At 35.6% G+C, this 27,277-nt stretch overlaps 1 protein-coding gene across 3 annotated transcripts in view; it reads left to right on the top strand.

Annotated features, from left to right (window-relative positions):
• DTNB (dystrobrevin, beta) overlaps positions 1–27,277 on the top strand; it is a 273,847-nt gene that overhangs the window by 85,153 nt on the left and 161,417 nt on the right. For all 3 annotated transcript variants that reach the window (XM_012652544.1, XM_012652543.1, XM_012652542.1), the window contains exons 5-6: positions 13,069–13,154; positions 23,022–23,176. In XM_012652544.1, coding sequence (XP_012507998.1) covers positions 13,069–13,154; positions 23,022–23,176 — 241 coding nt within the window. The remainder of the gene's footprint in view (positions 1–13,068; positions 13,155–23,021; positions 23,177–27,277) is intronic.

Raw genomic sequence — 27,277 nt, 5'->3', positions numbered from 1 at the left:
GAGGCAGAAGGATTGCTTGAGCCCAGGAGTTTGAGGTTGCTGTGAGCTAGGCTGATGCCATAGCACTCTAGCCCGGGCAACAGAGTGAAACTCTGTCTCAAAAATAAAAATAAAAATAAAATATACAAAATACAGTATTGAAGATATTAGAGGGCCCAGCATTATTGTTTACCATCTAAAATAAGACATAGTAGAAAACATTCTTGCTAATTTGAACAATCTAAAGATTCCTTTAGTATAAAGACTTTTGTATATCTAATTTATGATGGATTTATATGAAAAAATTTCTATGTCGTTGCAAATACGGCTAACCACCATTTAAAAATCTTGTTTTAGCAGTTTGTTTTTGATATATTTAAAAGTTTCCATAGTTCTCTCTTAATAGTGAATATTTAAAACAAAATAATATAAAACAAATCAGAAACCAAGTAGTCCATTTTAAATAAAAGCAAATGTATTTCTTAAATTCTGAATCTGCCCAGTTAGCATATTATGGAATGGACATAGCTGAAAAAAGATAATATTAGGTTACAGTCTTCCTCATTAGTGATTTTTAAACAAAACTATAATTTCCTGGGAGGCACAAACATTTCATGTGTTTATGTACAGTATTTACATCCATCCCTGCTTGTTCTTAGAAGAATTCGAGATGATGAGAAGAAAGTCAGCCAAATAAAATCAGAGTACTAGGGCTGAATGGGATAATTTTCCACAATTGTAGCACATTTAACTCTTAAAAGGATCTGATCATAGCTCTTTGAGGAAATTTCCAGGAGATGATAGAGAATGAGCTAGGGGTTTTGAATGTTTTAAAATAGTGAAATCCTAAAAGAGAACCGGGTACAAAATGGAGAAAAACAGCTGCTCTGAGAGGGAGTGGAGCCCAGCTCTCTGCACTGCCTCCCTGCCAGACTGGTGCCACTGTGCATGGATGTCCGGATGATGTGTGACATGACGCCACCGAGATGACTTTGCGGAGCTCCAGTCTACTCTAAGTACCAGAATTACTCGGGGCAGACATGAGTGAAGTTGAAGTACCATCACTTATTTACTCTTTATTTTGTAGCTTTTCTCCCAACAGAAGTCATGCATGTGTGCTAATTCCCAAACAAGAATCTTCCCAATTTTAGGATATGCAGACCTTGCAAAGGGTTCACCATTAGCTAATATTTCAGATTTTTTTTTCTTTTGTACTTATTTTCTTCCCTTTTTATAAGGTTTTTGTTTTTGTTTTTTAAAGAAAGGGTAGAAGGAAACACACTTTTTTTGAGTGTGTTGCTTTTTCCACATCTTTGTTTCTTTCTGAAACTGAGGAGAAAGGTAGTAAGGAGTCCAAAGAGGCTTCTCCAGTCCACTCAAACCTCACCTCCAAAGTAATCTGATTAAGACACTATCTTCATCATGTAACTTCCCACTTCAGAAACCTTCAAAGACTCCCAGTGGTTTTGAATTAAGCTCACCTTCCTCAGTTAGGTCTGATGACAGCAGTCCTTGCCTCCCTGCTCACACCAAGCTCTAATTAAGCTCCTTGAGGCACTTTTCAGTCTTCCTAGTCTGACATGCTCATTTTTTCCTCCATGCATTTTTATCTTCTCCACTCGACCCCCCAGTTGCTGCCCTGTCTGGGAATACCCAGCCTCCTTTTCTTCTTCTGTCCCAGTCTTTTCTATTTCTATTTCTCAGGATTCAGCCCAAGTTTTTACCTACTCACCAAACCCATTTTCATCCCTTTCATGACCTCTAGTTCTTGTTTGTATAGTTGTGACTTTTCGTTACATAATGTTGTAAACTGCTTCATAAGTGTACAAATTTAGATTGAAAGTCCTTGAGAGCAGAGATTCTAGTTTATCTTTCTTTGATTCCTCAATAAGTATAATGTTAGATTCTTAATAAATGTTCATAAGGTTAAAATGAAAAGCAGCAGGCATTCTGATTGTGATAAAATTGAATAATATTCTAAGTTGATTTTACTTGATTAAGCTGTTTGACATTTGCCAAATGGATTCTTGATTTGCAGTTGATTATTGCATAATCCATTAACTTTGAAGTTTTGTAAATTAAGATTAATTGGAAAAATACGAGCTTTTGAAAATCAAAGAGAAATGCTCTTATTACTTTCAGCTACATGTGATACTTGGACTGGTAATAGTGTTTCTAAAACAGAAATCTATTTTCATGTGAGAAGCACTAATTTATGGTTGGTAGCATCCACAATTGTTTGCTAAAAATATAGAAACAGCTCGTTTTCTTAAGTAAAAAATGCTCCCCATAGGCTCGTTTTCAAAGGTAGTAATTTGAATAGCAAACGCTTATTAAATAGTGTAAAGCTAGAAACATCATCCAGATTAGGCTAGTTTAAATATTGAAAGATAGGCAGAATTTGAGACTTTATTGAACTGAAACGAACAAGTTCCCATCCAGAGGGCACAGGTGAGGATTGCAGAGGCTTCTGAAGGTACCTGCATGTTAAAACATAACAGTGGTTATTCAGGGTGACTCACTGTCTGCTTAGCTTGGCACAAAGCTAATAATGGTGTTTTCTCAGTGTTGGTTAATAAGAACTCTTTTTAGAAGTCATGTGCATAGTTTGTTTTTCAGACTGTAAAATGATAGGTCTATGGAAATGAATCATGCAGAGGAGTCTGAGAGAGAATCTTTATGTTCCTTATTGAGGGAGGGTGTTCCCTGTAGGGCTTTTGTTTGGGTGGGGTTAAAATAACAAGTTTCTTCTCTCCTGTCATCCTCAACAAATATTACCTGTTTATCTTTTCATTTTAGTATCTTGATATAGTGGTTAGTATTCACTGTTAATGGTATTATATTTTTTTTTTTTTTGAGGCAGAGTCTCACTCTTTTTGCCTGGGCTAGAGTGCCGTGGCGTCAGCCTAGCTCACAGCAACCTAAAACTCCTGGGCTCAAGCAATCCTGCCTCAGCCTCCCGAGTAGCTGGGACTACAGGCATGTGCCACCATGCCCGGCTAATTTTTTCTATATATTTTTAGTTGTCCGATTAATTTCTTTCTATTTTTAGTAGAGACGGGGTCTCGCTCTTGCTCAGGCTGGTCTCGAACTCCTGAGCTCAAACAATCCGCCCGCCTCGGCCTCCCAGAGAGCTAGGATTACAGGCGTGAGCCCCCGCGCCCGGCCATGGTATTATATTTTAAATGTTGACCTGCTAATCAACTCTCATAGGCCAGATTTTAAGTGAATTATATTATTTGTGATGCAACCAGGTTAAATTTTCCAAATCTTGTTTGAAGAGAATTGATTCTGGTATAAACTTGGATTTTACATTGGAAGTAGTAAAACATGGATGTTTGTGAGGTTATATGTGCCATGGCCAGGGTCAGCTGACTGTTCAGTTTTGTATGTAACTTAACCAGTGTATACAGAATAATTTAAGATGTCTGGTGGGAAAGATCAAGAATGACTTTTTCCAAGAAGAAAGAATCAATCAGTTAGGTAAAGAACATAATCATGGGGTATTAGCCTACTAAGTAGCTGCAGTTTTCTTTCTGCTTGCCTCTAATTGCAAAGGAAGAATGCTGGAGCTCTAAAGAAACTTTAGAAAAGTAAAAGTGCCACTTTCCCCTCGCTTTGTTTGGGGCAGTTATAAGAAGTTGTAGTTAGGCTTAAAGTAAGTAGACTGAGGGATTTCAATGCCAAGAAAAGTATTCAGAGCCAAGGAGTAAATGCTGAAGTTTGGCCTTCAGAGCAATTAGTTGAGAAGAGGGAGCTAAGTTTTCTTCTTTTTGAAGGGAAAAATACAAATAACGTGATTTGAAGAAGCGAGGATTTTGAGAGTATTCCTTCACTATTCCTTCACTAATTTTATTGGATTATTTTTTTCATGCCAAGTTATACTTAGATTTTAGAATAAGTATCTTTAATAAGTATCTGTAGCTATGTTTAAATATACCATTTATTAATTTTGTGTATATTTTTGTTTGTATTAATATTTCCTTTTGAAGAATGAATAAACCTTTTGATAGTACAAACTGTGAACCTAAAGTTATAAATGATGGTGTGATAAGTGGGGAAAACTGGTTTGAAATTAAGACCTGAGTCCAAGCCCTAATTCTCAGGATGCATAGTTACATACTTATAAGTATGTTCTTTATTTTTTAGGACAATATTTTATTTATATATTTATTTTCTCTCAAATCTGTTTTATTTTTTTTAAATTTTTAACTATTATGGGTACATAACAGTTATATATATTTATGGGGTATATGTGATGTTTTGATACAGGCATATAATGTGTGATGATCAAATCAGGGTAATTAGGGTATTCATCACCTCAAGCTTTTATCATTTGTTTGTGTTAGAAGCATTCCAATTCCACTCTTCTAGTTATTTTAAAATATGCAATAAATTATTGTTAATCTCATTGTGCTACTGAATACTAGATCTTATTCAGTCTATCTAACTGTACTTTTATACCCATTAACCAACCCCTTTTAACTCCCTTTGCCTGCTACCCTATAAATGTATTATTATTTTTTTCTGTTTTTTGAGACAGGATCTCACTCTGTTGCCTAGGCTAGAGTACAGTGGTGTCATCATAGCTCATTGCAGCCTCCTGGGCTCAAGCAGTCCTCCCGCGTAGCTAGAGCTACAGGTGCGCACTGCCACCGCGCCCCCCACCCGCCCGCTAATTTTTAAATTTTTTGCAGAGACATGGTTTCACCGTTGCCCAGGCTGGTCTCGAACTCCTGGGCTCAAGCGATCCTCCTGCCTCAGCCCCCAAAGTGTTAGGATTACAGGTGTGAGCCACCGCACCCAGCCAATATATTCTTAAACATGAAGACTCACTAAGAATTTTCCCGAAATCTCTTCTGTTTGTAAATTTATCCTCCTCACTTTTACTATGATCCTTAATTTCAGATACTTCTGCTTTTACCTGAACTTAAAACTTCTTCAACTTTGTATATTCTCTTTATCCTATTGAGTTACACATTGACCCTTAGATGCATATCCCCCCACTCTTAATAAAGCATGTGATGTGAAGCACAATACTGGCTGAGAGGAGAGAAGAGCCATGGTCTATTGGATGGGAGGTTATATGTGGAGACTTCTGTGTGGCTGGTGTGAACAAGAAAAATGGATCTAAGAGATGATGTTTTAAGGGACCACACATTACTGGTAACAATTAGTTGAGGGGTTAATTAGTCCTTTTACTATAAGGGACTGTATGCCTGATCCAGGTTATTGTGTAAATGAACAGACTCCTTGATCAGAGACCAGCCCTCAAGACGAGTAGTAATCCTAATGAATGGAAAAGGATATAAGTGTTTTAGTGCTGATCCAGGTTAATTGAGAATTATATTTGTTATCCTATATTTGAATATAAGACATTCTGAATCTAGGACTATTATTTATAACAGTTGAGGTAAAGAATATTTTTAATAAGTATGCAAAGTATTATAAAATATTAGTGCTTCTAAAACATATTGGAGATTAGGAAAAAATGTTGTATAAGTGCTAATTATTGTAATAATTTTTAGAAGTAAAGATGTCATAGCACCCATTAAGACCCATTGTATGGGGTTTATGGCTGGGTACTAAAGGGTTAAGTCTTCACTAAAGAGTTGAAAGTGTGTCCTGGCTTTCTTGGCATTTTGCTGTCTGTCTGCATAGATAGCATCAATTTCTTCTCTGAAGCAAGGATAGATATTATTTTGTCTCTTTGAAGGAAGAAAGTGAGATTTGGAGCCAGAAAGATTTATATAAACACAGTATGATGAATTTTCCTTAATCTTTTACTATGGCTTTTGATTTATCATTGTCAACACAATAAAAGCTAAAGACTTACTATTGCATTCAAAGCTCTGTGTTGGTAGTTCTCAGCTCTGGATGCATATTAAAATAACATGAGGAGCTTTTTCAGCGTAACAAGGACAAGATGGGTTTTAGGCATCTGAATAGTATCTTTATTCTCATACCCTATTGAGGATTTGTATGGGTTTAGAACTCAAAATACCCTACTGTGAATTTGATCAGGATTGGTGAAATATTAATAATAAGAAATATACATATTGGTCTCTGCCCCCAGTCCCTAGCACAAAGCTCCTGAAACCTGTGTAATTTCTTGAGCAGTAGAGGAGGTAGGAGAATCTTTTGTTCTGACGTTTGATCTCTACCCAGCTCCTAATACCCTTATAGATAGATGCTAGCAGAATCTTTTGTTCTAATATTTGGACTTTGACCCAAGTTTCTTACACTGAACTCCTAATACCTTTGGAATTTTCTGAGTGAGAGGAGCATCTTTTGTCCTAAGGAGGCTACTCTTGGTGGGCTCCTGGATAGCCTCAGGATATGGGTCAGTTACTGGGGGAACCAATCACGTGATTAGAGAGTTGGAACCTTTCAGCCCTACCCCCTAACCTTGGGAAGGGGAGAGGGGCCGAAGGCTGATCACCAGTGGCCAGTGATTTAATCAATCACGTCTACATAATGAAGCTTCCACAAAAGGATTAGGTTTGGAGAGCTTCTAGATTAGCTGAATACATTGAGGTTCCTGGAAGGTGGCATATGCTGGGAAGGCATGGAAGCTCCACACCCCTTCCCACATATCTTACCCTATGTATCTCTTCCATCTGACTGTTAATCTGTATGCTCTTAATATCCTTCTTAAATAAATGGGTAGATATAAGTGTTTCCTTGAGTTATGTGAGCCTGTCTAGCAAATTAATCAACCCATAGGAGGAGGTTGTGGGAATGCCCGATGTTATAGTTAGTTAATCAGAAGTATAGGTGATAACCTATTGCTTGTTACTGACATCTGAAGTTGGAGGGCAGTCTTGTGGGACTAAGCCCTCAACCTTTGGGATCTGATGCTATCTCCAGGGTAGATAGTGTCAGAATTGAATAAGATTGTAGGACAGCCAGCTGGTGTCCTCTGGAGAATTGCTTCCTTGGTGGGGAAATAACCCCCTACATATCTGATGTTAGAGTGAAGTGCTGAATAAAGTAATGTGTAAGAGAGTAGGGAAAAACAGTTTTGTTTTGTTTTTTTCTGTCTACTCAGAGGATCGCATTAAATCACAACAGGATTCTGATCAGTTTATAGAAGATTGGTCTCTGTCCCCATAGTCTTCTGTTAATGGCCATTTTGATTACATTTTAACTATTGAGTCTTCTGTTTCATGAACATATCTCTCTATTTAAGTATATCTCTCTATTTAAGTATATCTCTCTATTTAAGTCTTTTTTGATTTCTTTTATCAGTATTTTGTAGTTTTCAACATACATTATCGAATAGAGAAAGTTCCCTTCTTTTCCTAGTTTTCTGAGAGTATCAGAAATCAATGTGAATTTTTTCTTCTGCATCTATTCAGATGGTCATATTGCTTTTCTCTCTTGTTAGTTTGTTGAGATGGTGAATTGTATCGATTAGTTTTCAAATGTCAAATGAGTCTTATGTTCTTGGGATAAAGCTCCCTGGGTTGTGATTTTCATCCTTTTTTTTTTTTTTTATATTGCTACATTTGATTTGCTCTCATTTTATTAAAGATTTTTGTGACTGTGTTCATGAAGGATACGACTTATTGTTTTCCTTAATCATAAAGTCTTTATGTGTCTTTGGTATCAGAATAATGCTGGCCTCATAAAGAGTTGGTAAGTATTCCCTCCTTTTTTAATTACCTGGAAGAGTGAGTGTAGAAGTGCAATTATTTCTTTTTTAAGTGTTTTGAATTTTCTAGTACATTCCTCATAATGAAGAGCTTTCTTTTTTAGAAGGCTTTAAAGTACAGATTCAATTTCTGTAAGGGATATGAGCCTATTCAGATTATCTATTTTTTGTTGAGTGAGCTTTAGTAGTTTGTGTTTTTCAAGGAGTAATTTACATCTGTCCAGTTCATCCAAGTTGTTGAATTCATGGACATAAGGGTTTTTTTGGTAATACTTCCTTATTATTTTTATAATGTCTGTGGAACCTGTAGTGATATCCCCTCTTTCTTTCTTGATACTGATAATTTTTTTCTTCTTTTTTTCTTAGTCTGTCTAGAGATTTATCAATGTTACTGATCCATTCAAAGAACCAACTTTTGGTTTCATTGATTTCTCTCTATTATTTTTTTATTTTCAATTTCATTAATTTCTTGTTTGTAGTATTTTTACCATTTTTCTTCTTTTGCGTTTAATTTGCTATTCTTTTTCTAATGTTCCAAGTTGGAAGCTTAGATTATTGACTTGAGAGTCTTTTTCTTTTCTAGTATAAGCATTTTTAATATTTATAATGTGAGAAGTGCCCACCTTTTCATTCCTCTCTTTAGGCTGCCTACTTCCCACCCTGGAGCCAAGCAATGTTGTTATTTTCTCAGTATCTCTTCATATATATATATTCACAGATATATATGAACAAATATATAAGTATTATTTTTCTCCCTCCTTTTTAACGTAATTGCTAGGTAGCATTCTAGCAGTTATTTTGTTCTACATCTTGCTTTGTTTTTTAAATTTTTTGATTTTTAGCAGTCTACCTTGGATATAATTCTGTATCTTTCATATATTATTTCTTATTCTTTTTAATAATAGCATAGTCAATCTTGATGTTGATTACTTCCAGTCTTTTGCCAGAAGAAATATGCTACAGAAAATGACTATGAATATGCACATTTGAAGACATCATTTCAGGCTTCTTGAGTGTGTAAATTCTTTGAGAAAGGAAAGGAATAGTTTTCTACTGCTTTTTTCTCTCATTTTCTGTGTTTAGATAATATGCTGTCTCTTTTGTTCAAAGGGCCCAGTTGGCATAGAGAGATAGAAATAATTGCATTTCTACACCAACTCTTCTACTTGGTCTATTCAAATAACTCCGGACATATCCAGACTTACTTTCATTTCATTATTTTTTTATGGAACGCTTCACGAATTTGTGTGTCATCCTTACGCAGGGGCCATGCTAATCTTCTCTGTATCATTCCGATTTTAATATGTGTGCTGCTGAAGCGAGCACCAGACTTATTTAAGTATTAGAACCAACAATAATAATCACTTTCAAGATCAATAGGTTCCTGAAGGAAGGCATTTCCTAGGTACTGTGCTTTTCCTTCAAGACTATTGTCAATCTCCTCAGCATTACCAGTACCTTCTGTATCTGCAGATTCCACATCCTTGGATTTAGCTAACCACGGATACGGAGGGCTAAGGGCCAATATCCTTGGATTTTGGTATCTGCAGTGGTCCTGGAACCAATACCCCTCAGATACCAAGGGCTGACTATACATAACCTTAGAATCTTATTAATTCTTGTGCCAGTGGTTTGATATTTACCAACAAGTGGCTTTCTTTCTTTCTTTTTTTGGTAAAGAATATCAATAAATCAACAAGTATTTATTCGTATCTATAGTATAGGCAGTAACTGATGTTTTGTTTGTCATGCTCATAGAGTAGTTTAAAATAGAGGGTTTGCAAATATTCCTCCATAAGAGAATGGATAAAATGCAGTATATTCATATGACAGAATACTACTAGCAGAATGAGCCAATAGTATATGTAACACCATGATAAATCTTGCAGATATTATGTTGGTAGAAAGAAGACACAAAAGTGCCTACTGTAAGATTCCGATTATTTGAAGTTCAAGAACTGACAAATCTGACCTATGATGCTAGAAATCAAGAAAGAGAGGTTACCACTGTGGGAGGTGGTTTTAGGAAGGAGGTGCTTCTGGGTGCTAGTAATGTTCTGTTTTTTGACCTGACTCTGGTTACATGGATGTGTTCATTTTGTGAAAGTTCATTGAATGAACTTTCAGTGTTCATGAAGGAACATTTTGAGGAGGTTCACTTATGAATTATGTACTTTTTTATATGTTCATTATATTTTAATAAAAAGTTAAAAAAAAAAAGGGTTACCCTTTACAAGTGTCACATCCATAGATTCATCTTTTGTACTTTGTAGTTGTTCCTGGTGCATCATTCTAAAGTTAAAAAAAAAAAGGCATCATACAGAATTAACCAAAGGCATATTCATTGATCATGGTTACAGCTTAATGCTTAATAAAACCAGAGACATGACTTACTTTTTTCTGGCCCATATATTCTCTCTTTTTAAAGCGATACTTTTTTTTTGAGACAATAAGTCTCGCTCTGTTGCCCTGGCTTGAGTGCAATGGCATCATCATAGCTCGCTGCAACTTCTAATTCCTGGGTTCAGGTGAACCTCCTGCCTCAGCCTCCCAAGTAGCTGGGACTATAGGCACACGCTACCACCTGTGGCTAATTTTTCTATTTTTTGTAAAGACAGGGTCTCACTCTTACTCAGCCTGGTCTCAAACTCCTGGCCTCAAGCGATCCTCCTACCTCGGCCTCCCGAGAAGTGCTAGGATTACCCAAAGTGAGCCATTGCGCCTGACCAGGATTCTTTTTTTTTAAACAGTTTTTTATCGAGAAATATAAGACATCTGTAGAAAAATACATAAAACAAAGTACAGTTTAATGAGTTGTTATAAAGCAAATATCCATATAAATACTATAGAGGTCAAGAAACAGAGTGCTGTTGGCACTCTGGAAGCCCCTGCATGTCCTTCTGGGCTTCAGCCTTCTCTCAGATATACCTAATAGCCTGATTATTATGGAAATCTCTTCTAAGATTCATTTTTACTTTCTTTTGTTAGTGGGATTTCTTGGATATTCTTCCATCATGAAATTTGTGTCTGCCAGACATGTTTTATGCAAGTTTACCGTAAAAAACGTCAATAGCTGTGCAGCAAGGCTTGCTTTCCTGTCTGTGAGCACTTCCTCTTCATTCTTGCTCTGCTGGTCATCAGGCACTCTTAGTCCTACTCTGGACTTCAGCAGTAGTTTCTCTTGTTCCCTCATCTTTCTGGGCCACTTTATTTCAGGATGGAAGCTGTATCCATCAGAGTTCTTAAGTTGTAAGTAATAAAAAGCATCTCTGGCTAATGTATTAAAAGGATGTGGGTGACCCACAGACTCTCTGGGAAGGTTGGGAAAGTAGGCTTGAAGACTACACCACTGGGAGCGAAGTGCAAAATCGTTCCACAAAACTGTCTCATAAAGACACCTCTACCACCTCTCTGGGCATAGACGTTGCTGCTTGTGCCCCAAACATATTGATGCTGGGCTCTGGGTGCTGCCCCAGGAATCATGGTCTTTGCTGCCTCAGGACACCAGACATAACGACTCTTGTGCTGAATCCCCACCAGGTAGATTCTTCTGGAGTTTCTGCTTCTTAAAGTGAATCATTTCCTATTGAAGTCGAGTGAGTGCATCTTATTGGTGGAGCTGTGTCATGTGCCCATGTCCTAGTTTTGAAGAAAGACAGGAAAGCAAAGATATGGGTTTTTTTCTTTCTTTGTACTTTAGTAGTGAGAAGTGTATTTGTCTTGTAGACCCAGCATTTGGATGTTTGGTGTTAAAAAAAAAAGTCCACCGTAAAAGCTCTGTATCAACCTTAGAAATCCATTCCTTTTTACCTAATGATCTATCTTAGCCACTGACTTTTCTCATATGATGCAGTGGATATTTGACACAGGAATATTCCTTATCATTTCCAGGTGTCATATTGCCCTATACATGGAGCAGTATCTTTATTTCTGAAGAACTATATATCTTAAAAACCCCACCCTAATTTTAGCCAGTTGCGGGATTCTTATTTTATCTTATGAATAAACTCTAGGAGATGTAATAGTTAACAGTGCTACCATAACAAACATTGGTATTTTCTGGTGATGTTTTCACAGAGAACTTTCTGGCTTATAGACCATTCGCCTTTTTTCAGGTGTGACCTTTCTGTATACAAAAATGGTTAGGAAAATGGGACACACTCCATTAAGACCATTAGTGAATATAAATAAGATGATACATGCTTTTCAAAACCAAGGCAATATAGCTCTCTTTATTGCAAAAGTATTTTACTCTAAGTTACTATGAAACTTTATGAACAGAAGCTTTTAAAAATCAATACAGGCCGGGCGTGGTGGCTCACGCCTGTAATCCTAGCTCTCTGGGAGGCTGAGGCGGGTGGATTGTTCGAGCTCAGGAGTTTGAAACCAGCCTGAGCAAGAGCGAGACCCCGTCTCTACTAAAAATAGAAAGAAATTAATTGGACAACGTGGTGAGTGCCTGTAGTCCCAGCTACTCGGGAGGCTGAGGCAGGAGGATTGCTTGAGCCCAGGAGTTTGAGGTTGCTGTGAGCTAAGATGACGCCACGGCACTCTAGCCCGGGCAACACAGTGAGACTCTGTCTCAAAAAAAAAAAAAAAAAAAAAAAAAAAAAAAAAAATCAATATAAAAGTCCGTCGTTAACTTATTACGTACGATAACTTTCACAACCAGCTAGTGGCTTTTATCTGCTATGAAACCTGGGCATAGATGAATGGATGAAGTCATAGACATGTTGAGTCAGGGGGCCTTGGTTCTGCTGGAGGTGTGCAGCATTACTTTGGGCAATTCGTTTATGTTCTTCTACATTTCATCTTTCTAGTTCCTAAATAAGAATAATATTGCTATCCCTTCCCCTTCACTTTTCTCGCTGTGGTATATGAGATCTGAGACAGATGTGATTGAGCTTCTTAGAATAAACACATGGTAACATAAACATTGTTACAGTAAAAACAAAGATGAGTGTACTATAAAATCTTTACAGCAGTGTGTGCCCTGTTGTTTAGTAGAAAACAATAAACTGTTGTTATAATATCCTGATACAAGGACAGCTCTCTGAATTATGTTCAAACCAGGTTGCCCCTCAGTTTTGAATTCTTAAAACCTGCAAATGTGGATTTAATGGGTCTAATTGATAGGAAATTTACTCCAGGTTCATCTGTTTAGCCTCTGCCTACATAGCCAATATAAATTACTTTACAGAATGTTTCTAAAACCCACTTCCAGATAATTCAGGTTAGCTTTAGCATTCTTCATCTAGCATAGATGAAGCCTTAATTCTACAAAGGAAAAAAAATCCAGGGTTTCTAAATGTGGTAAAATTGTAACATATAAGGGCAGGAATCAATTTACTGGTTGCTCAATATTTAGTGATACATTTGATTGCTTTTGTGGTTCCAGATAGCAATTATTTCTAATATAATTTATTTTTCAGTGAGGGCCGAGGCAAGTTGACGGTATTTTCAGTTAAAGCTATGTTAGCAACCATGTGTGGTGGAAAAATGCTGGACAAATTGAGATGTAAGTATTTTCATATTATTTGAAAAATTTCATTTTCAAATTAGAACTTTTAAACAGTTTTAAATGAATGTTTTCAGAAGTTTGGATGATGCTATATTGAGCCTTTTTTGTTTATTACCACATCACTCACCATGCGGCATTTGGCTCACAGTGTGTAAATTTTTCAAATGGAAAAATTTATTGTTAGTGGTTTTTAAAATGAGAAAACTGAAGAGATTCAAAACAGTGATGCTGACATTTTAAAAATCCTTTTTAAAATGTTTTCCATATTATTAAAAATTGTGCTTGAAGATGATTATGTTGAGAGCTTTTAGTTAGAAAATAAATTTGCTTACTTATACCAGATTTGGTCAAGTTTAGCCCTTTTCTTAATCATTCCATTCTTCATCAGGTATTTGCTATGATTAACTCTAATACCTTAGAGTCAGACTCAGTTATTTAGAAATTGATAGCCTGGATTTTTTTTTCCCCAGTTATCTTTTCTATTGTTTTTCTTACTATCTTGGCATTTTACTATTCACTAGATACTATAAGAAGGTGTTTAGATTAAATCACAGGAGATGAAATTCACAACTATTTAATTTGGCTGCTAAGGTTTTTATTTATTCAATCATTAGATAGTTAATAAGTGCTGAAGATATGCTAAGCATTGCGCTAGGTGTTTTACGTATATTTTCTTTTGGAAGCCTTAAAATTCCTTTAAGCAGCACGTGGTTATTTTCTTCATTTTATAGATGAGTTAACTGAAGGGGTAAAGCTGGAATTTCAACTCAGGCTGTCTAACTTCAGAGCCCACTGTTAGTGCTTTAATGGGAGACACACATGTAATTTCAGCACAGTGTTTAGAGTGCCATAATACAAGTAGCCATAGAGTAAGAAACTCAGTGTCAGCTTTCAGAGGGATGAGATTCAAGTTGCGGGTTTTAGTGAAGTGTTGAGATACTCTGAATTTATTTGTTGAAAAAATTGGGTTGTCCTGTAGCATTTCTCTTAGACTGGATTTGGATGATTGCATCCTTGTGTTGTTCCTTTGTGTCCTACTTTTTTTTTAATTGAAAGATATAGAGGCTTGATCAAATTCAAGTACAAGTTTTTGGGCAAGGTTACTTCATAGGTGTATTTGTTTTCTGTGCTTTTTCTTACATGTTATCATGACATTGAAAGTTGGAAAGCTAGATAGCCCACTAGATATAGATTTAGATAATCTAAAGAAAGATAGTAGATAATGTATTTGGCCAACTGTCATCTAGTTTATCTTCATTTCAAAATTACCAGCATATTTTTTGTAATAAAAATTATGTTTTATTTAAATACTCTTCTGAGGTTTTTCACATGGTATCTTAAAATATACTCTTTCGGGCTGAAATTTCTTTCATACTCTCTTAATTCAGCATGATTTTCTGAGGAAGATAATATAATATAGATGAAAAATTATATTTCATTCAAACACAAAGAAAAGGAAAGTTGGAATTTTGTCTGTTTTTTTAACAATGATGATACCAGATGAAAAATACATGTATAACATCTTTATTAGTGTTGGGGAGACTGGTTGAAAAATACAGTAATAGAAAATTGATTATATAATTGCATATTTTAGATGACTCTGGAGTCTTTAAGTTTCTATGATTAAATCTGCTACATTTACACAGAGCCAGTTCACCTGGCACATAGTAAGTACTTAAAATTTTGCCAAATATAAATTATTGATTTAATACTAAAATTACTCCACTTCTCTGCTGTAACAGTGCAAAAGTGCAAATTCTAGTACTGTATGAAGCATGGAAGGGATCCAGATGATAGCAGTTTTTTTGATGTGGTTTCTGAGCTTTTTGGAGGAACACAAAGTGACCAAGATTCAACTGGCACAAAAGCACACGTGCCAAGGCAAAGGTAACATGTCAGTGTGCTCAGGAGGGCAGGTCATTGTACACAGTGTATGGATGGATATGATGCAGATTGTGCTAGGGTGCTAACCACAATGCTTGCCTTACTCAGATTTTTCAAATGTGGTTTTATCTTTTTCATGCTTAAAATTATAGTTTCTTTACCAACTGTAGCTCGTGTTTCATTATTTTTATTGTACTGTAGTTATTTTGGCTTGGGAATGAGACATCTGACATACGTAAAATTTGCAGGTGTTGAAGCTATCTCTCTACTTTTAATCATCCAGAGTGGAAACCACTTTAAAATGTGGTCTTTCCCTTCCATCTTAATTAAACAGAACTCGCTGATCATAATTTAAACATTTTCTTCTCTTAAGGATGCCATTTTATGATGCATTTAGGGCTGATCATGAAGCTTAGGGTTGTTTATCCCCACTTCCTATATTTTGAGACTATGTGCTTTTTCAGTTCGAGTTTGTTGTTGTTGGTGGTGGTGGTGTGTGTCCTTTATCACTTGCAAATGTGATGTTATTTTCAGTGTAACAGTTTCTAGAAATCTCTCCTTGCTTCTGATTTACTACTTCTAATATGCTACTGACAGAGAAAACATAGCCAAACTTCTTAGTCTTCTATTTAAAGTAAGGATTTAAAATTATTATGAGAGAAGCACTGGAACTTTTATAGTATGATTGTCAGTTTTGGCTATTGTGAAAACCTTTTCCTCCTTGTTTTCTAGTTCTCAGCAATGTCCTACTTAGCTGAGATGGCTGAATGATGGTGCAGCCAAAAGGAAGATATAACACTATATTGTATCATCAAGTGATATTTCACCATTTATTCATGTTCTTCTGCCTGTTTATTTCACTATTTTAGTTCTTAGTTGCTCCAGCCTCTTCCTACTCTCTGCTATCTTTATTAATGTTCTCATTGTATAAGATTTTCTAATCTGTGGAATATGTCTTAACATTTCTTTTTTTTTTAGATAGGGTCTCACTCTCTTGCCCCAGCTGGAGTGCAGTGGTGCAATCATAGCTCACTGCAGACTGGAACTCCTGGGTACAAGCTGTCCTCTGGAGTAGCTGGGATTACAGGCATATGCCACCACACCTGACTAATGTTTTTCTTATTTTTTATAGAGACAGGGTCTGGCTATGTTGCTGAAGCTGGTCTCAAACTCCTGGCCTCATGCAATACTCCTGCCTTGGCCTCCTAGAGTGCTGAGATTACAGGCATGAGCCACTGTGCCTGGTTTGCTTTTCTTTTTTTTTTTACTGTGATCTTTCTGCTTTTTACCTTCTTAGCATTTTTCCTACAATTTTCTCCCTTCTACCTTTTTTATTTGACTATTTTTTTGCTTTATTTTAGTGTCAAGATAGCATTTGAAATAACTTAACAAATATTGGTGCCTTTAGTTTGAAACATTTCATAGATTTTTTAGATTTGTCTTAAGAGACTTTCTGTCTCCAGGTATCATTCATTTACAGAAATGGTTCACTGTTGTGGCCATTGAGAACTATATCCTACAGTCAGAGGTAACTTACATCAGGATTCTAAATACCAATAATTTATAATCAGAATACAGGAAACAGCATGATCAAAATTCAATAATGTCAGAAACCCAAAATATAACTCAAGAGAACACAATTTATAGACTATAAAGCCCATTATATGTTAAACCATACTTGTCAATTAATTTAATTATGGGATTTATTTTTCTAATTCTGCTATTTGTTTTCCAAGAAACTTAATCTCCTCTCACTCAAATTGCATCTAGTTGCACTAAAAAATAGGAGCAAATGATTCATAAAATTTATTTTAAAATTCATTAAAAAACCGGTGCTACTGTTTTCAAGGGCAGTTTAAGAGTATGTATCAGGAAGCCTGTAAAAATGTTCAAATCCATTCACACAGTCTACTTGAGTGATCCTAAGAAATTAAGCAGCAGTGTAACCCAAGTTTTATGTATATTTGTTGCAACACTTTTTGTACTATATGAAAACTTGAAACAGCTTTAGTGCCCAGGTGAGAGCAAAGTTAAGTTTTGGGACACCCGTATGATAGAATATAATGCCTTTAAAAATATGTTTCAGATCACAATGTGTAAATGTAATATGGTTTTAAACAAAACTTTGTTATGCACATAGAAAAATAAGAAATACACCATAAAGATAACAGGGATTTTCTCTGGGTTGTAACACAATGGTTTTATAATAATAATAATGTATATTATTTATTTTTTGCATGTTTTTGATAGACTACACTTTCAGTAGCCAGAGAAAGATGTCCTGAGGTTCTTTCTACCTATTTTTTTCCCAGAATGGCCTGTTCTCACATTTGGATTATTTGCTTTCTTGATGTTTCATTAATATACTGTAGAAAGGCCTCCCTTTGAAGTTAAACAGTTTTTACGTGTTCAAAATTTAGCCTCCTCTGCTATAATCTTTTAAGCACCTGTTGCTGCATATTTATCCTCACTGGTTTGTGTTAACCATCCCTTCTCCTTATTAGAGAGAAGTGGCTGTTGAATCTGAATGGGTGATACCCATATTTACATTTTGCAAATAAGCAAAATGTTTTAGAACAGGAAGCAAGTAAGAGATAAGCCCTAAATCTGTATTTTATGAATAAGGAAAAAAAAAAAAGAAGAAGAAGGAAAACAAAAATCAAGGAAGTTCTGGAGCCTTGTCAAAGGTAGTTCTTCGGCTGAATCAACCCCAAGTCATCCTGAATACCGCCCCTCAACCTCCTTTTGACTGAGGGAATGATATGGCATATTAATGACTTTGGGAATACAGTAAGCACTTGGACTTAGTTGTATATAAGTATTTATAAACATACAGATGTGTGCACATACGTTTGTGGGTTAGGTTGCTCAGTGATAGAAAGATGACTGGAGATGAGAGTCGTTTGCCAGAGAAGGCTCATATATAAAAGAAAACGGCTTTCCATTTATAGGCTTGACTCTTTAAACAGCCCTATCATCTTACAAAACAAGTTTACAGTTGTAATGTGGGGATGAAAGGGGAGTGGAAATAGATGGATAGATGGATAAAACCAGGGTCATTATCACCAGAAAACAAAAATCAAAACATAAGTAATACTGTTAGATCAGTGGCATTATTTTGCCCATTGCACAGAGGATAGAATATTTTGAACATTGTATACACACTAACATTTAAGGGCTTGATTGTAAGTTTTTCACAAGGGAGAAGCTACTCCTTTTAGCTGGAAACAACTATTGGGGAATTAACATACTTTCTTTCAGAGGTGTATAAATAGAGAATTACTGGGGAAATTAACTGGGGATCTAGGAAGTAATTTAGTACTTTAATGCCAGAAGGATTTAGGGCTTTAATTAGAGGACTAGCTTAATTTTTGATATTTTTATTAAAGGTTATTGTCTTATTTACTTCTTTGGTAAGATCTTTTTATATGTGTACACAGGTAAACTGTAATAACTTAGATTCATTGTCAAACTTCATTTAAGATGAAAAAATCAGCAATAATATTTATTATTTTTCTTATAGATAAGGGAAGCCTATCTAAAACAAAATATTGTTTTAAGCCAGTATCTCAAGAAGTAATGAATTATTTCACTGTGCCTTCGATTTTGGGGTCTAGTAGTATTTCTCTTATTAAAACAAATAAACATGTTTTTACTTGTTCTTTTATTCTAATATGGGTCTATTAAATTACAGTTTCTTTTTTATGAACTTAATTTTTTTGCTATGAATCTATTCATATGACATAGTAACTAAGTGTAATTGAAAATGATACTTCTTTTGTGGGGGTGGTTAGTCATTTCACTATCCAATTACTCCCTTTTATTACTCTGAATGAGTTAGATGTAAATTTGTTTGTGTTGGTGTATACATATATATTTTTGAGATTGTAAAGCTATACAAATGTATATTTATGTACCTTGTAGCTGAAGTCTCTGGTCCTGCATATTTCTACCATTAATGGCCACAAGTTAATTACTTATTAGTTTATCAGTTATGAATACACTGAGTGGCAACAGAAAACTTTTAACTAACAGTGGCTTAAGCACATTGGGATTTATTTTTTTCGTGTAAAAATAAGTCCAAAGCCTGGTCAATTCAGAGTTGGTACCATGACTTATGGATGTCATCAAAGACTTCAGTTCTTCCTGTCTTCCTGTTCTGCCATATGGCTTTCTTCCTTAGGGTCATAAGATGACTACTTTATCCCAGGCCTTATGTACTCATTCCAGACAGAAATAGGAAAAAAGTGCCTCTGTTAGGAAGCAAAAGGTTTTCCAGAAATCCACCCCAGATACAATGTGCAAAGGGGGCTGGGAATTCACTTTTTAAGCAAGTACACTCCCATTCCAGAAACAGTCAGGGCTCAGTTAGTGAGTGAGAAGGGGAAACTAGATACTGAGTAGGCACCTCGTAGTGTCTGCCACCTCCCATATTGACCCTTTGTTTTCATTCAGATTTAGTGCATGGTTACTTTCCCATTCTAAGAATAGCAGCCACTTATTTAAAAATTAAATTATTTTTGTTCTTCCCTCCTTTGAAGAGCATTAGTTATTCATGTCATTGGTAACATTTTCACAGTTCTCTATCTGTAGTCTAGAACTGTGGCCCAATACTTTGTTTCTGACTGTCTGCAGGATGGTTCCACTTGAAAATCTGCTGATTAGTTCAAATGCAGTTATGTTCAACGCTAAGTGTAATATCATTATTTTTTATTTGTTTGTGTCAATCAGAGTTGTCAGCATTTTCCCAACTAGAAATTTAGAATAATCTTGACTTTTAAAATTTCTTTATTCCCTAATCCTGTTTGCCATCAACTGTAGTTCCTTGCATTGAAATGTCTTAGATTTGACCTTTCCCCATACATAGGGTCACTCCTATAATCCAGACTCTCTGAATCTCATTTGTGCATTGTTTACAAGGTTTTCTAGCTGGTATCTCCAATTTCATTCTTTTTTTTTTATTATTATTATTGTATCAGTCATTAATAACAGTCTAATCTTCTTGAAACCTAGCTTTCTGGAAATTTGATACCTCCTTAAAAGATTTTAAGCCAAATCCAAATTGCTTTCCTCTTTCAGTTTTCTTTGATAACAGAAGTACTCTTCTTATTCAATCTTTATTTTCCTTTATTTATCAATATTGTTTGCCATAGAATATTCTCTTCAATGCCCTGTTTTCTGTTTATCACTGATAACAGCGGCACTCTATGCATTCCTAGAGACTTTTATCCTACTCTTTTTTAGTGTCTCCCAGTCCCTGCCTCCAACCTGTTTTGACCTTATCCTTCCAAATCCTATCTTTCAAGGCCTACCTTCTAAATTTTTTTCTTTTAGAACTTTTGTGACAGTTCCTGCCTATGTGTTTTTATATCTATTCTAAATTATATTTTGAAATAGTGTGGTATAATGGAATTTATTTTGGAGTCACAAGGTATGGGTTTAAAACTTGATTTGGCCACTTACTAACTTTTGACCTTAAGCAAGTTAACCTTTCTAAGCTGTAATTTCTTTATCTATAAAATTTAAATGATTAGATATGTGAACATGTACACACTCACACCTCTTTTTTTTTTTTTTTTGAGACAGAGTCTCACTGTGTTGCCCGGGCTAGAGTGCCGTGGCGTCATCCTAGCTCACAGCAACCTCAAACTCCTGGGCTCAAGCAATCCTTCTGCCTCAGCCTCCCGAGTAGCTGGCACTACAGGCATGCGCCAACATGCCCGGCTAATTTTTTCTATATATTTTTAGTTGTCTGATTAATTTCTTTCTATTTTTAGTAGAGACGGGGTCTCGCTCTTGCTCAGGCTGGTTTCAAACTCCTGAGCTTAAACAATCTGCCCGCCTCGGCCTCCCAGAGTGCTAGGATTACAGGTGTGAGCCACCGCGCCCAGCCTCACACCTCTTTATGAGAGTAAAATGAGGTAATGTTTGATAAAGTATGGTAACACTTAGTATTAGGGTTTGTTGCATGAAAGCAAAATCGCAGAATAATAATGTCATAAATGATGTTGAAGTTTATTTTTCTCTTACATAAGAGAAGTTCAGAGGTAGGTAGTCCAGGGCTGGTATGGTGGCTTCATGTTCATCTGGGACTCAAGCTTTCTTTGTTTTTCCTTTTTGTGACATTCTAGTGTATAATTTCTATATCAAGATTGAGATTACCACATAGTCCAAGGTGGCTGCTGGAGCTCCAGCCATCATAGCTGCATTCCAGGTAGCTGAAGGAGGAAGAGAATAATGAAAAAATGGCATGCTTTCCAGCTCATTTAGCTTTCTTTAACTAGTCTTCCTGGAAGTTCCTACAACCCTGTGCTTATAATCTCATTGGCCAGAACTTAGTCACATGACCACAGCTTGCTAAAAGGAGGCTGAGATGTTTAATCTGTTAGTTGGGTACATTGCTGCATAAAATAAAAATTAGTGTTCTGTTACTAAGGAAGAAGAGGATAATGTGGCTACTGGCAGACTCAGCATAGTTACCTATCATGATCCCTGGCACATGGTGGGGCTTAACAAGTATCTTTTTGCCTCTATTCTTTCTGTTGTGTTTAGAGTCAGTTTAGCTCTTAATTCTTCATTTTATATATATCTTATTTTTTGCAGCTACACTGAAAGTTTCTTGGGGGATGAGGACCACGTATCATACTTATTTGTTGTGCTTCAAAACACCTAACAGTGCTTGACACTTGGACCACATAATAGGAACTTAGTATATATTTCTAATTAGTTGATTTCACTTTCTACTAGGGCTATACTTCTCTTATTGGATCCCCCCCCATATGGACATTTAGTATTTTTTCTTCAGCTATGCTAGCAGCTATCATGAGAAGATACACTGAAGATTTTCATTCCTTTGGTAATTTACTGTTTTCTAATGCCTTAAAAATTACCCTGTGGAGTTCATAACTTAACATTTTATCTTTCTTTGATTAATGTATTTAAAAATGTCTTTATCTAATGCTTTAGGATAAATTCCCCAACTTGAACCAAAAGAGTAATGCATATATGTATATTACATATGTCTATTATATAGATATAGATCTCTAATATACCTGTTCACTATGAATATATAGAATATGAATTTTCAAAATGCTATGTTGGAAGAGTCCTCTGGAAATGATTTTTTGGGAATATTTAACTTACTAATTTGTTTGTAAAGCAGCTCAATGGTTTGAAAAACAGCTTAGGTCACATTTCTTTGTTGTTTTTGAGCTCCTTGTTATTTTTCTTTTTCTCTCCAACTATGGATGAGAAGAGAGGAATAACTGCAGACATGAACTCTCTGCAAGAAGATAAAGTAGTACTAGTATTACTGGAAACTTCTTTCCTGTCTGCTTAGCCCCAGTTAATGTAAAAATAGTATCAAAGTATCTTGGAATAGAAGAATATCAAAATATCTTGGAATAGAAGAGTTTAGATGAGATTTTTTAATTCTACTTTGGAACTCATTAGAGCAAATATTGTAAACATATTCTATTGTTTTCAGATTTATTCCTTCACAGGTATATATCATCAGTATATGAATATACAAATATAGTTTCCTTCATACCTTATCACCAGTATGCTAATATATTCATATACTCAAACATGCATGTATTATATAAACAATATACAGATACTAAGAGATAAAGGTATGTTGCGACAGATTCTTTTTGGGAACAAAGTGTCAAGTATAAACAAATAAAATTAAAAGTTATATATTATCCAGTTATAAAAACTCAGAGTAGGTGGGTAGACATACATGGATGGTTATTGATCTGATGTTCAGTGATGATTAGTGTTAAGAGAGTGGGAGAGAGGGGTCTTGTCAGCATAGTAACCACACAGTGTTATTAATAAGAATGAGAATAGTTTTAATATTAACTAAAAATCATAATAACTTTATAATAATTTTTTACTAGTATACAAATGACATAGAGCCATTTATTAAAAAGCTGATATTTCCTTAGAGTTTGACTTTATTTGGTTTTGTTCTCATAGATGTTTTCTCCCAGATGTCAGATTCCAATGGCTTAATGATATTTAGCAAGTTTGACCAGTTTCTGAAGGAAGTTCTGAAGCTCCCAACAGCTGTCTTTGAAGGGCCATCTTTTGGTTACACAGAGCACTCAGTCCGCACCTGTTTTCCACAGCAGGTAAGGACAGTTTTATAGAATCTAGGACTAGAAGAGCGCTTATCCATCCTTCCACCTTCTGACAGGTTTCACCAGATTGCTTCCAGTGTAGGCTACAAGGTCTTGAGTAGGGGAGGAGAAAGAGCTTTGAAGGGGGAAGGGTGGATGAATAAAAGCGGGGATAAAAGATTCACCTGACAACTCTTGTGGGGGAGAGAGATCTTTTCTAAAAAGAAGATAACATTTGAAATATTTAAAAGAAAAGTGTTTAAGAAGTGTTTACATTATTGCTACTAGACATATATTACTTTTCAAAATGATTTCTTTAAACTGTGAAATATAGGAATTTTGATATAAAACTCTGTAACAATACTGGATCATTGTTTCCTGAGCACTGGAGACAAGGAATGCTATGTAGCTCTCAACTGCCATGATAGAATCCCTCAAGGGTACACTACTATTTTCATATTAAAAAAAGATGGATTGGATTTCCTTTTGTCGTCTTGACCTAGAGGATTCCTGAGATCTTAACTGTGCGTCAGAGAACTGAGAGCAGAGTAGACACTGGCTGTAACATACATTTATTAGGGTAGAGATTACATAAAAGAAGCTTAATGTTAAACTTACTTGGAAAGTTCTGGAAAGTGGGGAATTAAGGAAAAAAATCTTTGTTAAAACTAATGGGTAAAAAATTAATGGAAACAGAATATTGACATAGTCTAAAAGTATCTCCCTATAAGATATTTATGAATTACAAAAGGAACATAGTAACCTTACAGTGGAGAAACCTATCAGATATCATTTTACCAAGTGATCGAAGTCTCTATCATCACTAAAGGGATAAACTGATATCACATGCCTCCTAATAGGGTGCACTGAGAAGTACACAATATCACTTCTTTGGTACTCCTGCCAAAAAAGCACAACCTGAATCTAATCTTGAGGAAACATCAGACAAACCCAAATTTTTGCAGTATAACTCTCTTATGCTTCAAAAATGTCACTGTCATAAAAGATAAAACATTGAGGAAATGTTCTAGATTAAAGTAGTCTAAAGAGACATGAAAACTGAATGCAACTCATGATTCACGATTTTCTTTTGTTATACAGGACATTATTGGGACAATTGGAAAAATCTGAATAAAGTTTATAGACTAGACAATAGTATTGTCAATGAATGTTAATTTCCTAACATTTATACTTGTATATAATTATGTAAGAGAATGTCCTGGTTTTTAAGAAATTCAGTCCGAAGTATTTAAGGATAAAAGAGTATCCCTTCTGCAACGTTAACATTTGAGGAATCTGGGTTAAGGGAAAATGGAGATTTTGGTAATCTTCTTACAACCTTTCCAGAAGTCTGAAATTATTTAAAAATAAAAAGTTATAATATAAAAGGAACAAATCTAAAGGTTTGAGAACTGAAAGGACATTGTAAACTAGATCCTGCTTACCTGTGATACTTTGATTCACAAAAGAACCAAAACACAAACACACATGTACACATACATATGTCCCTTTTTCATTTAAAGTTAAGAATTTGTTTGTCTGAATTCAGACTTTCAAACAATATTTTACAGTTTGTTTACAGGTTACTCAGCTTTAGCACTGAAGGTGGCACCCATAAAAATGGAGAATTATTTTTAGTAACTTCTGAGGAAATGTTCTTCCCTAATTTGTGCACACTTTGGCCGATTGGTTTTGTGCAAATTTGCCTCTGTACGCTATTTATTTTTCCTCTTAGCATAAACGGCAATCAGTATTAGCTTTTAGCTTATTAAAAAATATCTCCACACTTCAATTTATGCTAATAAAACATAGTTTGCATTTTTCCCCTGAATATGCATTTTCAAATGATGTGAGGCTGTCCAAACATATCCTGGTACAAGCATGTCCTGCAGGTATTTATATGCCTTTCAGGGATATAAGTGAGGATGAGTGTGATGAAGACTCTACAAACAGCTCTCTGATGTTTTTCATTTGGAGCTTGTCTCATTGCTGCTGCTTTGGTGGATCGTCACCTCCCATGGTGGCCCACACAATACTCTGGGGTAATCTTGTGTATGATGTACACATGGCTTTTCACACTAGATGCTTCCTGGAGGTCAGGCTAAAAATTGATCAAGTTCTGGAATGCTGCTCTTAAGTAAAATTGTGGCAGAATGGGGGAGGGTATTTATACAAAAAGTATCAGTGAAGAACACTGACAAATGGGTAACAATTATTTGCGGTACTAAACCTAAAGCAATCTTTGATTTAATTGCAGTGTGAGTATTATGAGAACCTAATGTTAGAATAGCAGTTTAAAATGTTGAAGAAATTTTAAAAATTACAGTTGTTAATTCCAAGAATGCTGTCTAGGATTCTGCAGATTACCTCATGACATTTGTGATTGTGAGGGCTTCAAACTCATAGTCTGATTGTTGCTTTTTACCTGCTTCAGATTCCTGTAAAAAAAAAAAAAAACCAGTCTGCATTTTGATATATGTCAAAATTTGGAAAAGTCAGAGAAGTTTATCTCAATCTAGAGGAAACTTGAGTTTTCCCAAGTCCATGGAAAAAAAAAAGCCTCAGAAGAAATAGAAACTACTACCAAGAAAGGAGACAGTTTGGACAAAGTTTCATGGAGCAGAAGTTAAATTCAGCGAGTTTTGGGTTTCTTTTTGAAAATGGGCTTTCCCCATCCAGAGTCTTGCTCTTTCGCCCAGGCTAACAGTGCTGTGATGTCAGCCTAGCTCACAGCAACCTCACACTTCTGGGCTCAAGCGATCCTCCTGCCACAGCCTCCTAAGTAGCTGGGACTACAGGCATGTGTCACCACACCTGGCTAATTTTTTCTAATTTTTTTGGTTGCCCGGCTAATTTTTTCTATTTTTAGTGGTGACAGGGTCTCACTCTTGCTCAGGCTGGTCTCAGACTCCTGACCTCAAGCGATCCTCCCACCTCAGCATCACAGAGTGCTAGGATTACAGGCGTGAGCCAGCACACCCAGCCTATATGTTTCCTTGATGTGAGCTGGCTCATACGTCATCAGACAGAGAAAGAGTAATGTCAGTGTAAAATACAAATTGTGCTGTTGGTTAATGTGCAATTTTCCCCAGCATGCTGATGTTCTGGGCTGAACAAAGATGTGATAATGACTAAAGGGAAAGTATGAGTATTTTGAGAAAGAAGCTGAAAATCCTGCAGTACCTTCCTTTAATGAAAGAAGCTGGTTAGAAGAGCTGCTTCACTTTCCCCAGAGCTGTGATGATGAAGCTGTGGGCATGAACGAAAAAGGTGCGGAGGTGTTTCTCCTCCATGTTCTAATAATTGATTGATGGAATTAGCTTTCCCTGGATCTAATATTTAGTTTTGACAAAACTGATCTGTCTTGAAAGTTGTATGCTCTTATGAAGAAGGAAAAAAGGCTGAAATGTATCATCTGACAGTGGCTTTTAGTGGACATGCCTATAGAGATTTAATGGCACTGATACCATCATTAGTATTGTTGTTATTTTGTTTGTACTCTATTTACAAAGCCACATAGGTTTTTAGTGGTTGTTTTAACTCTCCTTTTCTTATATAGCTTATGTTTTATTTTTTGCTCATCAGTTCCAATTTGATAGTGAGTACATGTGGTGTTTGTTTTTCCATTCTTTAGATACTTCACTTAGGATAATGGTCTCTGCTTCCATCCAGATTGTTGCAAAAGGCCTTAATTCATCCTTCTTCATGGCTGAGATATCTTATTTGTTAACTCCACAGTTTTGTGCTCTGTACAGCTTTTCAGTAATATATGTGTTGCATTACAGCAGAAATGCTTTTCGTTAGTGATACAAAGAGAATTACATATTGGTGTATTTTAATATAGTTTTAATTATTTTTTAAACACATTTTTCCCTGAAAAACTAACCCAAAATAAGGTCTGTGAAATTATGTAGTTTAGTAGTTTTTAAAACACACAAAAAATTTAGAAGCATTTATAAATCAATTTAACAAAACCCATCTATTAGAATAGTTAATGTTCAGTTACTAACACCAAATATTGGTGAAGATTTGGAGCATCTAGGACTCTCATCCACACCAAAGCACTTTGGAAGAAGCCCTGGGTGGTTTCCTATAAACCTAAACAGATAACTA

The sequence above is a fragment of the Propithecus coquereli genome, unplaced genomic scaffold, assembly GCF_000956105.1.
Source record: "Propithecus coquereli isolate 6110/MARCELLA unplaced genomic scaffold, Pcoq_1.0 Scaffold39, whole genome shotgun sequence".
Classification (NCBI taxonomy): Eukaryota; Metazoa; Chordata; class Mammalia; order Primates; family Indriidae; genus Propithecus; species Propithecus coquereli.
Note: the sequence above shows the minus strand (reverse complement) of the source record. Positions and strands in the feature narration are given on the sequence as shown.